The following is a 12,219-nucleotide window of genomic DNA, read 5'->3' on the forward strand; positions in this document are numbered from 1 at the left end:
AAGTCAAGGCCATCTTGCAGGCCATATTCGTATTCACCTCAGCCTGGGGCTCATGAGAACTTAGGCTCCTGTGGGCGTGGCTGTGGCCATCATACATACGCATATCTCGGGTACAGCTGCTACACGGCCACAGGCCACACACTGGAGCCTGTGTTCCAGCGAAGAATGCCAACTGTGCCACAGAATCATCTTCTCAAAGCAACACTGTCCACATTTTTAGAATATCCCCAATGTGTGACCTGTCTGATGCCTGCTGATGGTCTCCGCTAAGAGCTTTCACATAATACTCAGAGGCATTCCCTCAGGTGGATTTTCTGATGTACAGTGAGAGATGACTTATGATAAAATGTTTTTCTGCATTCTTGACATTCAAATCGTTTCTCGCTTTCATGGGTTACCTGATGCCTGTTAAGGTACGATTTCTGGTGAAAAGCCTTCTGACATATCTTACATTCATAGGGCTTCTCCCCTGTGTGGGTCCTCTGATGCACAGTGAGATGGGACTTACTGTAAAAGGTTTTCTTACAGTCTTCACATGAGTATGGTTTGTAGCCTGTGTGGCTTCTTTGATGGACAGTGAGAGATGACTTATGAAGGAATGTTTTTCTACATTCTTCACATGCATATGGTCTGTTACCTGTGTGGTTTCTCTCGTGCCTGCTGAGGCTCGACTTCTGGTAGAAGGCTTTCCCACACTCTTTACAACCATAGGGCCTCTCACCGGTGTGAGTTGCCTGATGCATGCTGAGGTGTGACCTACGGTGAAAAGTTTTTCCGCATACGTTACACTCATAAGGCTTCTCACCTGTGTGTGTTTTCTGGTGCACAGTGAGGTTTGACTTACGGTTGAATGTTTTCTGGCACTCTTCACATTCATATGGCTTGTCGCCCGTGTGGATTTTCTGATGTATAATGAGGTGTGAATTAGAGTAGAAGGTCTTTCTACATTTGTCACATTCATATGGCTTCTCGCCTGTGTGGCTTCTATGATGCACGTTCAGGTCTGACTTACAGTAGAAAGTTTTCCTGCATTTTTTACACTCATAGGGCTTCTCCCCTGTGTGAGTTCTCTGATGTATGGTGAGAGATGACTTATGGTAGAAAGTCTTCTTACACTCTTTACATGCATAAGGCTTCTCACCTGTGTGAATCCTCTGGTGCCTGCTGAGGTGTGACTTCCGGTAAAATGACTTCCCACACATATTACAGCCATAGGGCTTGGAACCTGCACAGGTTCTCGGATTCCTCCTGACATCCAGCTTCTCGTTAAATCTTTCTTCACACTGGTATGTATCATAGAGTTTTGCTCCCCTGGGGCCTCTCTGGTGCACATTTTTCTGATAAAAAAATTTCTCACATTGCTTACATCTATAGGGCCTGACTCCTACATGTATTCTCTGGGGGTGGGGGTATGATTTCTTAGTGAAGGTTTCCTCACAGTCACTACACTTGTAATATTTCTTCTGCCCTTTGTGTATTTTCTTATGTTTAGTGAGCTTAAGCTTTGTGCAGAATGCTTTCTTACAAACACTACATTCAAAAGTTTCATCCCCGACCCAACTCATATCTTCGGCATCAAGAGCTACCTCATCAGGCGCTTTCTCAGACTCTCCAGCCTCACTGGAACTACGTGCAATGTGAAATCTCTTATTCGTCCATGGCACCTTTGTGCTGTAGGTCGCTTCGTGCCTAAAACACTGAAAATGCTGTCGAGTACCTAGAGCTCTGTTATACAGTCCATGATGCTCTGTGTTTATGGGGGGCTCACTAGTGAGAGAGCCATCACCTTCCTTTCCGGTCTGCATGTCATCGGGCTCATTATGGGGAGGCACATTCCGCCGTACCATAAGCGCTGCGGGCCTCATTCCAGAAGAATTTCTGTTCTTTACAGCCAGATTGGGAAGGTGGATTGAGCTCACATTAAATGTTTTTCCTGCTTTAACTTTCTCTTCAGTGGACGTGCTGCTGTTGGTGATCACAAGGTGCCACACACGTCTCTCTTCATTGCCCTGGCTGGTGTCATTCACTTCAGTTACTTTCTGGACATCTAAAAGAAAACAGAAGTAGCCAAGCTCATATCACAACATAAGCTTTCTCGTTCTCATTCCATTATGATCTCAAAATAATATGATATATATAGCTCTGTCTCCAGTGAATCTATAAATTAGGCTTCATGATGTAAAATCACATCACTTTGTTGACTTAAGACGGCTTATTCATTTGAAACATGAGACAGTTAAATATTCACCTACCGCCTAGCCGTATCTTTCAGTACATTTATTTCCATCTGCTATTTTCTCTATTTCCTTCACTCTGGGTCTTTCTTACAAGTCACCCCTCTTTCCTTTTCTTTCTGACTTGTAATGGCAAATTACAGTTAGCTATCTGAGATGGAGGTTTGTATGGTTGTCTTTCACCTGATCAGAAATTCAGTTTAGCCTTAGGGAAGGTCTAATATCTGTGTTCAGTTTTCACGTTTCCACGAGGAACCACAGTAGAAACCTAAGGGGTTGGTTTATAAACAAAGATGGCCTTATTCCCACATTAATACAGCTAACACCAACCCCCAAATTCCTAATCAAATAAGTTTTATACTTCCTCGAGCCTAATGGGATCAGGAAGTCCCAGTCTCTTTCCCTGTTGGACTAATGGATTTCATTCAGGAAACTAAGCCACGCCCATCATCCTTTGACATGTTTCTCTGGGTATTTCTGAGACTCAGGGTGCCGTCATTCTTCACTTACATTAAAGTACATGTATCCCACTTTGTAACTCTCTGCTTCTGGGAGTTTCCATTTTGTATTAGGCTGTCTTCTACAGTCAAAAAGGAATCTTCTATGTAAGTCTACTGTCTTCCAAGTATTTTCATAAAGAGACTGTGGATGACAACTCCCACACCCACACAGAACTCTCAGCCTTTCAATGTGAAATACTCCCTGTCCTGCCAAGCTTAGCTTTCCCTTCCTGTACTGATTAGCTTTGCCGAGTACTCCTCACTCTCGTGGATTCTGATCCTGTGAGATACAAGACTTGATTCTGGGCCTCTTTCTCTGATCTCCTCATCCATCCCTGGGCTAATGCCTGGAAAAGTATGATATAGATGTTTTGATTAAGCCGTCAATTTCCAAATCAATTAGATCACGATCACACACACACACACACACACACACACACACACACACACACGTATATGTTATGCCCACCTATTTATCAGGTATACCAAATTTGTGGTGGGGAGAAAGTAGTGTCAAGACTAAACTGAAGCTTGGCATGATGGTGCATGTCTGTGATCCCAGCACTTGGGGAGGCAGAGGCAGGCGGATCGCTGTGAGTTCGAGTCCTGCCTGCTCTACAAAGCAAGTCCAGGATAGCCAAGGCTACGCAGAGAAACCCTGTCTCGAAAAGGGGGGGGGGAGGGGGGCTGGAGAGATGGCTCAGTGGTTAAGAGTGCCTCCTGCTCTTCCAGAGGTCCTGAGTTCAATTCCCAGCAACCACATGGTGGCTCACAGCCATCTATAATATAATCTGATACCCTCTTCTGCAGATAAAGCACTCATATGCAATAAATAAAATAAATAAATCTTTTAAAAAAAAAAAAAGAAAAGAAAGAAATTTGTGAACTCTAGGAAATATGTATCAAACTAAAAAAGAGTAAAGGTTATGTAAGAGATTTCCAGAGAATGTCCACAGGAATTATCTGATGTGTAACACCAGCTGACCGTATGACTAGGAACAGTGCTGGCAGTGAAAACTGCTCTTGGGTTCTGCTCGTCCTATGCTGTTCGTCCATGGGGTTTAGTTTAGCCACTGACCTGGCCGACTCCGCGCTGGGACTTCTACTCTCCACGGACCAGTTCCTTGCTCCAACTTAAAGATTACCTCAGGTTTGGTAATGCAGTGACCTGTTGATGGGAAATAATAAAAGACTGTACCAAATGCTAAGTCAAGCACACTGCAGAAAGATCACACCTTTGGAAAATGAGTGATTGCTAGACAAATCTGAACATTTTGTGGGATGTTTATACTCTTCTGTAAATTAAGCTAAATGGTTTGAGAAGAAATGAGGCTGAGACGAGTGCAGGCCTGTGGTACCCATGCTGGAGGGGCTAACAGAGGGAAGGCTAGTGCAGAGTCTATCTGAGCAACTTAAGAAGACCCTGCCTCAAAACACAAAGTAAGAAAGGTGTTGGGGATGCAGGTCAGTGACAGACACTTGGTCTAGTCTATCTGAAGCCCCAAGTTAATGCCCAGATACAAGAACAAATAAAAAAGAAGTAGAAATCTAAGGATAATTTTAAGAAAACTTAAAATGACACAATATAACTCAATTTAAAAAGAAAGATGACACAGAGATGTAGGAGACAAAGGTGGTCATAAACTAAATGACCCAGGTGTCGAGACTGCTCAGCAGGTAAGGGCACCAGATACAAGCCTCACATCTGAGTTCCATCCCCAGGACCCATGTGGAGGAAGAAGTCCTTCCAGTTGTTCTCTGATCTCTAGGTGCATGTCACAGCAACACACACACACACACACACACACACACACACACACTACATTTTTTTAAATTTAAGGAATCTGAATTTTGGAGCTAAGACTCAACAAAAACTTAAAGAAAGCAAAAAGGTGGGTGCCTTAACAACAGAGCTGACCAAGCAGAAGACTGAAGTTTATAGAATACTGTGGGGGGATTTTGTTTTGTTTCATTCTCCCTTTCCCCGCTCCCCTCCTCTCTCTTTGGAGACAAAGTCTCACTATAAAGCTCTGGCTGTCCCGGAGCTCACTATGTAGATCAGGCTAGTCTCAAACGCACCTGCCTTTGCCTCCTAAGTGCTAGGATTAATGGCCTGTGTCAGATTTTCAAATGGAAAAAGATATCTATTTTATTTTAGCTGTATGAATGTTTGCCTACATCTATGTCTATGCACCATGTGCATGCAGTATCTGTGGATTCAAGAAGAGCTGGATGGAGCCCCTGGGACTAGAGTTACAGATGGTTGGTGAGCTGCCATATGGTTTACTCAAGAGCAGCCAGCACTCCTAACTGCTCAACCATCTCTCTAACCCGGAAAAAAAATTATCTTTAAATGAAGAACACCTTTAAGACTTTTGATTTAAGCATTTGTATTTCTGGTATTCCAAAAAGAATAGAGAATGAACATTGAAAACCAAACCAGAAATGGTGGACTATACCTGCAAGACTTCGCTTCAGGAGACTCAAGAAGCTCAGGAGTTGGAGGCCAGCCCAGGTGACTATACAGCAAATTCCAGGTGAGCGTGACCTACATGGCGCAAGCCATGTTTCAAAAAACCAAACAATGGGGGCCAGAGAGATGGCTCAGTGGTTAAGAGTATGGTCTGCTCTTCCAGAGGTCCTGAGTTCATTTCCCAGCAACCACATGGTGGCTCACTACCATCTATAATGTGATCTGATGCCCTCTTCTGGCCTGCAGGTATACATGCAGATAGAGCACTCATACATAAAATAAATAAATCCCTTAAATAAAACACACATATACATACATACAATGTGTCCCAGGAGTTTGCTAGCCAGTCAGGCAGCAAAAACAGAAAATTTCAGGTTCAGGGAGAGACTTTGTCTCAAGGTGTCCTGCTTGGGTTTTGTTTTGGTTTTGTTGTTGTTTTGGTTTTGGGTTTTTTTTTTTTTTTTTGTCAACTTGATAAAAGCTAGATCTCTGGGACTAGAACTCTCAATTGAAAGAACATTTCCGTTAAATTGACCTGTCAGGAAGCTTATGGGGAATTTTCTTGATTAGTGGTTGATGTGACAGGGTCCAGCACTTTATGAGCTGTGCCAAACTTGGGCAGGTGGTCCTAGGGTGTATAAGAAAGCAAGATGAACAAGCCATGAGTGCTAATGCCTCAATAAACATGCCGAAGTTCTGTGGGAATGTGCAACTTTCTGCCTAAGAGGAGTACATCATCAGATCTGCAGTGCCTCCAAGGACACACAAGCTCATCTAAAGGGGTAAAAATACACAGCAGGAGGAGCTGACCAACACAAAGACATCAAGAACTGAAGGTCTTCTGCCCATCCTCTGCCTTAATAAACCTTACACACACACACACACACACACACACACACACACACACACTCACACACTCAAACACCATCTGTATCTAGTGTATATGAAAAACTGATAAGAAAAAAAAAGTGAGTACCCCAAAATGAAGATCTTACTGTCATAGACAAACTCAATATTGATAAAATGTCCACACTACTCAAATTGACTGGCCAACTCAATGAAACCCTTATGTAAGTATTAACAGCATTCTCACAAAACTAGAAAAAAGATTAGCAGTGCTAATCTTCATAGAGGAACACAAAAGACCCCAGACTCAAAGCATTCTTGGAAAAGTCACACAATAACACAGTAAGACAGCACAGGAATGGCATGAAAGTAACAAATAGGCCATCAGAACAACAGAGAAACAGCAAATCCATACATCACAGCCAACTGGCTTTCACCAGAGGCAGCGGGAACATGTAGGAAGGAAACTCTCTTTAATAACTGGTGCAAAAACTGTATGTTCTTGTGTACAGAATATAGAACTCTTACTTCTTACCATATTCAGAAATCTAATTAAAATATATCAAAGACATAAATGCAAGATCCAAAACTACTGCAATAAAATACGGGGAAGCTGAACACCAATTCAAAGATTTTACTTCCGTTTTGGCCTCCCTACATTGCCAGGTGGGTCTGGAAGTCCTGGGCCCAAGCAATGCTTCCTCCTCAATTTCCAGGGTGCTGGGAACACAGACATGCACCATCATGCCCAGCACAAGGACTGTGACATGACCTTGAACCACAGTCATCAGTTGAAAAGCTGAGAACTGGGCACCACTATGCCCGGCCATAAAAATCAGTATTTTAAAGACCATGAGTTAAAGGTAAACTTGGGCTACATGAGATCTTATCTTTCATTTAAAAAGGTATTTGTCCATAAGGGAATATTATTCACTAAGAAACCCAAAAATTATCTCAGGTTGGAGCTAAAGAATGTTTTGCTGTGTATTGTTAAGTAAGTCAGACACAAAAGGACAAGTGTCACATGTGGAAGACAGAGTTGCGCTCACAGAAACAGAGGCAAGAGTGGGTAAGAGGCTAGACGAGGGAGGGAGGGAGAGAGGGAGGGAGGAGATGGTTAGTGCATACAGGGCACAGCTGGAGAGTGGCATGACTTCCAGTCTCTGTGCAGAAGCCTGACCACAACTGAAGTGATGAAACCTCTCATAATACAGGATTTAAATGTTCTCAATATAAAGCTGTGATAAGTCTGCAAAGGCCTGCCAATTTCTGGTGGTGGGTTGGCACACATGCATGCACGCCGTGTGTGGATAAACCTCAGACATGATTACTGGTCTAACAAGAGAAGTGTTTCTAACACTGCTGTGGACTTTCACTCACCCAAGGACTCCAGGCTTCTGTAGGTCTCCAGCATCACGTCCCTGTAGAGCTGCCTCTGAGCGTCATCCAGGTCCTGCCACTCCTCCCAAGTGAAGTCCACAGACACATCCTCAAAGGACACCAGGCCCTGAAATAAAAACATTTCTCCTCAACTCCAAGTTTTGGTCCTATCGGAAGACAGGAATAAGGAAGTGTACTCTTTGTGAGCTGCATCTTGGGAGGGGGGAAAATCACTAATATCTTAACATCTGTACTAATTTAGCAACTCAAAAGACTGCTACTATGAAATTTTCCGTTGCTAGCAAGAACAGATAAATTATATGCAGTAAAACATGTACAAGGCCTTGGGTTCAATCTGCAGTAACACACACACACACACACACACACACACACACACACACACTCACTTTTTTAAAACAGGAAGAAATAAGAATAACGCTGTCCACAAGTGTCTTGGAATCTAGTCTGAATGCAGACTTAGGCAGACCTACATCCTTGAGATACTGTTACAGACATGTCAATGCAGACAGGGTGAGCTGCTCTGCATCCGTAATGTTATCGGCACTGGCAGCTGGCTTAGCTCTTTGACACAATAGAGTTCTCATGAGTCAGAAGCAGCACAGTCAAGTTGCAAACACAGAAAGACAACAGTGGGTTAGTGCAGGTAGGACCACATGGAGTAACAGGGATGAGCGATAAAGCTACATGTTCAGGTAACGGACAACTCAGCGATTCTGCATCTAAAACTTGGTCTAATTCCAACAACTTAAGGACATGTATAGTAATCCTTACCTTTGCCTCCTAAATCTAAGATCTCAAATAAAGAAGAACGAATGAGGGAAGAAACCAGGTGACACATAATTACCTGCAGCAGGAAATACAGCATTGAGAATAGAGAGTAGGAGCCGGCAGTGGTGGCGCACACCTTTAATCCCAGCACTTGGTAGGCAAAGGCAGGTGGATCACTCTAAGTTCGAGGCCAGCCTGGTCTATAGCGAGAGTTCCAGGACAGCCAAGGCTACACAGAGAAACCCTGTCATGAAAAACCAAAAGAAGAAAAAGAAAGAAAGAGAATAGAGAATGGAGGCCACACCCTTATTTTAAGGCCAGGTGGGACCTACATGAGCTCCCGTCTCAAAAACAGAAAAAGCAATCAAAGGGCCACAGCCAAGTGCGGTGTGCGCACCTTTAAGTCTCGCACTCTAGACAGGCAGGCAGGTCTCTGCTAAGTCCAAGGGCAGCTACACAGTGAGACCCCACAGTAAACAAGCAAATACAAAGAGAGAATAGAAAACTCATCCTAGAAAAGTTAAAAAAAAAAAAAAAAAAAAAACCTCCAGAGCTCCAATTTGGTAATTGGCTCCAATTTGGTAATTGTTTGTTATGTACACGGTCATCTAAGTAGGAAGTAATTTTATCAAAATTAAAGGGAAGGACAATAAATATGATAGGTAATAGCTTGATCTTAAATGTAATATGTGGTTGGTTAGTTTGTTTTTGAGACAGTGTCTCATGTAGTACAGGCTAGACTCAAAACTCTGTGTAGCTAAGGCTGGCCGTGAACTCTTAGTCCCCTGCCTCCGGGGTACAGGGACTATAGTCATGTGTACCACCATGCCCAACTAAACATACTGTGTTCAAAGTGTCTGTGATCAGATATGTGGGGTTATCCACCTGGCTACTGGATCTAGGGCCTAGCATTCAAAAAACAGTTTTAACAAGAAAAGTAAGACTTAACTAAGAGCAGGACCTCAGTCATATGACAACAGCCCAAGAGATTGTAAAAACAGAAGTATAGAATCTGCAGAGACATTAACACCCAGTGACTACAGAACAGAATCAAATCACAGGAACTGAGAAAAATTCATAAATGCTCTTTCTAGGAATAAGGAGAAGTTCAATATTAAAAAATACCCTAGTGTATTTCACTGCTCCACTGGGGGATATGGGTGTGGTCCTCTCATCCTTAAAGACATGGAAAGGACATTTTTTTAATTTTATGAATATGGGTGTCTTGCCTGCATGTATGTATGTGTACCACATGCATTCAGTGCACATAGAGGCCTGAAGGCCTTGCATACCATATAACTGGAGTTACAGACGGTGTGAGCTGCTACATGGATGCTGGGAATTGAACCCAGGTCTTCTGGAACAGCAGTCTGTGCTCTTAACCACTGAGCCATTTTTAAATCAGGAGCCGTATGTAAAGATTCTCAGCAAAAATGAATTGAGAACTGTCTTTCTCTCCTGATAAAATTTATCTCTTAACCTAAAAGGCAGTACAACAGCTGAGGGGAAAGAGGGCCGGATAAGGGTACCCCGCCTTCCCAGGCAAGGTTTGCTAGGACTGTAATCCCAGGCAGAGGATTCAAGTTTGAGGCCAGACTGGTCTACAGAGCAAGACCCTGTCTACAAAACTCAAACATCAACATAGACCCCTGCCCCCATATGAGCACCAGTATTGTATAAGATGTGCCAACCGGGGCTGGAGAGATGGCTCAGTGGTTAAGAGCACTGTCTGCTCTTCCAGAGGTCCTGAGTTCAATTCCCAGTAACCACATGGTGGCTCCCAACCATCTATAATGTGATCTGATGCCCTCTTCTGGCCTGCAGGTGTACATGCAGACACAGCACTCACATTCAATAAATAAATCTTAAAAAAAAAAAAAAAGTGCCAACTAAGTTGATGAGGATTATGATTTCCTTATCATTTAGATCTCCTGTGAAGTATTCCAAGTAGAAAACTCAATAAATTAAAGCCATACAGAAACTAAACTCTATACATGTGAGAATATTCATATGACAATAGCACTGGACTAAAGCCCCAGCCATATATTCAACAGCGAAAGTATGCACGTACACAAAGAAAGAAAAAGGTGAAGGATGTTCTTTAAAAAAAAATTTTTAAAGCAAGTAAAGAGAGAGTACCATATTCATGGAGTGGAATTTTATATCATAAAGACACTGACTCTCTGTTAAGTCAATAAACTATTTAACAGTCGTCCAAAAGAAACATCAAATTCATAGATGTGGGCAAAGGGATTTCTGAGCTTTTACAGGAACTGAAGAGGCAAACACAGGGTGTGATTAGTTACAGTTCTGTTTTTCCCAGTCCAAGTCCCTCCCTGCATTAGCTGTTTGGACTTCCATAACATATGCTACATTTCCTCAGTTCTACAGGATCAAGATACCAGATGACTCAGTTCCTGCGGAGGCCTCTCCTGGCTCATAAAGCCTTGACATGTCCTCACAAAATGCAGTGAAAAATATTTTGCTCCCTCTTTTTTTTAACTCAAGGCTACACAGAGAAACCCTGTCTCTAAAAAACAAAACAAAAAAAAAAAAACCAAAAAAAGAAAAACCCAATAAATAAATAAAAATTAACATCTTTTTAACAAGTTATTTTGAATATTTTGTTTTTGGTACCAATGACGGAATTATTCAACTTAATTTTCGGACTGTTCTTTGTGTAGAGAAACACAGTTGATTTTACTCTTGATTTTTGTTTCTTTGCTCAACTTTTCATGAGTCATATTTTTAAAGAACACAGTGTCACCACATCTCCAAATGCAAGTAATTATGACCCTCTTCTTCCAATTAACATGACTCGTCACTACTACTGCCCAGGGTCCTAAGACCACTGCTAGGACAGTGATGATTAATATACTTTATTTCTGTTCTTTTGAAATAAAAATAGTGATTTTATCAAGTAAAATGTAACCTTATGTTCCTATACTGTTGTGTCTTCTCATCACAAAAGGTGGGTTTTCTCAAGTTTGTCTCCTGCATCTACTGAAATGGTCATGTGGCTTTTTGAAAATGTATTTAGTTTAGTGTGTGTGCACACTTGTACCACATAGCACACGTGGGGGTCTAAGGACAACTTGCGGGATTTGGTTGTTTCCATTCAGCATGTGTGTCCTGCAGATTCAGTTCAGACTGCCAGGATTGAGTACTTTACCCACTGACCCATCTTGCCGGCGTTCTTGTGGATTTTCAATTGCTGGTTGCCATGGTGTATTACATTAGGGCATGTTTGGAAAAAGGGTACGTTGTACACATATAATTCCATTCTACTGTTTCTAGATAAGGTCGAGAGTAAAAATAAAATGCACATATATTACCTCCTATAGTTTCTTATTTACCTTTCCTGGTGCCTGGTGTTTCCTTGCTCTGTACTGCTGGGACCATCTCCAGTGACTGGGAGTGACTGACCTCTTCTCGTAGCTTCTCTTCTGCTTTCCCATTTTGAGACTCTGACTCGTGGAGCTCTCCACACTGCCACGCTGCAAGTCCCTCTATAAAATCATACAGCATTGAAGATGTCATGTGAGCAACCAAGAGCCACGTCTGTGCTGGACACACGGTGCAATGACACACGAAAGCAAAATTCAACAGAAGTACCCCCCAGTCCCTGGCAAAGGAAGTCACACTATGACTTGTCTTGTGAGCTTGGCAAAGGCTGTGCCCTGAGTACAATTCGAATCTTTTGCTAAAACTTTCATAAAAGCAAATGCTGAAAAATAACTGCAAAACTGTAAGACAACATCAAAGCTACACACTATTGTAAGATGCTAATTAATAAAGCAACAGTTTTCTTTAACACTCCCCCTTCCCCCGCCCGCTAGCTTCCAAAATAGTTGACCGAGAGACTATATTTCTTTTACAAGCTTAAAGCAAGCTGGGTGCAGTGGCACACGCCTGTAATCCCAGCACTCTGGGAGGCAGAGGCAGGCAGATCTCTGTGAGGTTGAGGCCAGGCAGGTACAAAGTGAGTCCAGGACAG

The 12,219-nt window shown here is 42.5% G+C and overlaps 1 protein-coding gene across 1 annotated transcript; it reads right to left on the reverse strand.

The window, feature by feature from the left end:
- Positions 1–201: 201 nt before the first annotated feature.
- LOC127208301 (zinc finger protein 39-like) lies at positions 202–11,772 on the reverse strand. Its single transcript, XM_051167703.1, has 4 exons — positions 11,579–11,772; positions 7,434–7,560; positions 3,813–3,902; positions 202–2,047 (listed from the first exon to the last, which is right to left on the reverse strand). The coding sequence occupies exons 1-4, from the start codon at positions 11,678–11,680 to the stop codon at positions 288–290; spliced, it is 2,079 nt and encodes a 692-aa protein (XP_051023660.1). The 5' UTR covers positions 11,681–11,772; the 3' UTR covers positions 202–287.
- Positions 11,773–12,219: the final 447 nt, after the last annotated feature.

Source organism: Acomys russatus, chromosome 25 (assembly GCF_903995435.1).
Source record: "Acomys russatus chromosome 25, mAcoRus1.1, whole genome shotgun sequence".
NCBI lineage: Eukaryota > Metazoa > Chordata > Mammalia > Rodentia > Muridae > Acomys > Acomys russatus.

Bases quoted from the DNA above. Each gene is read 5' to 3' on its own strand.
- LOC127208301 (XM_051167703.1), bottom strand. From the start codon at position 11,680: ATGGGAAAGCAGAAGAGAAGCTACGAGAAGAGGTCAGTCACTCCCAGT. The intron at 7,561-11,578 runs GTAAATAAGAAA...TTTTTATTTCAG, and splicing joins AACACCAGGCACCAGGAAAG to GGCCTGGTGTCCTTTGAGGA. The intron at 3,903-7,433 runs GTGAGTGAAAGT...TCCCATCAACAG, and splicing joins CAGAAGCCTGGAGTCCTTGG to GTCACTGCATTACCAAACCT.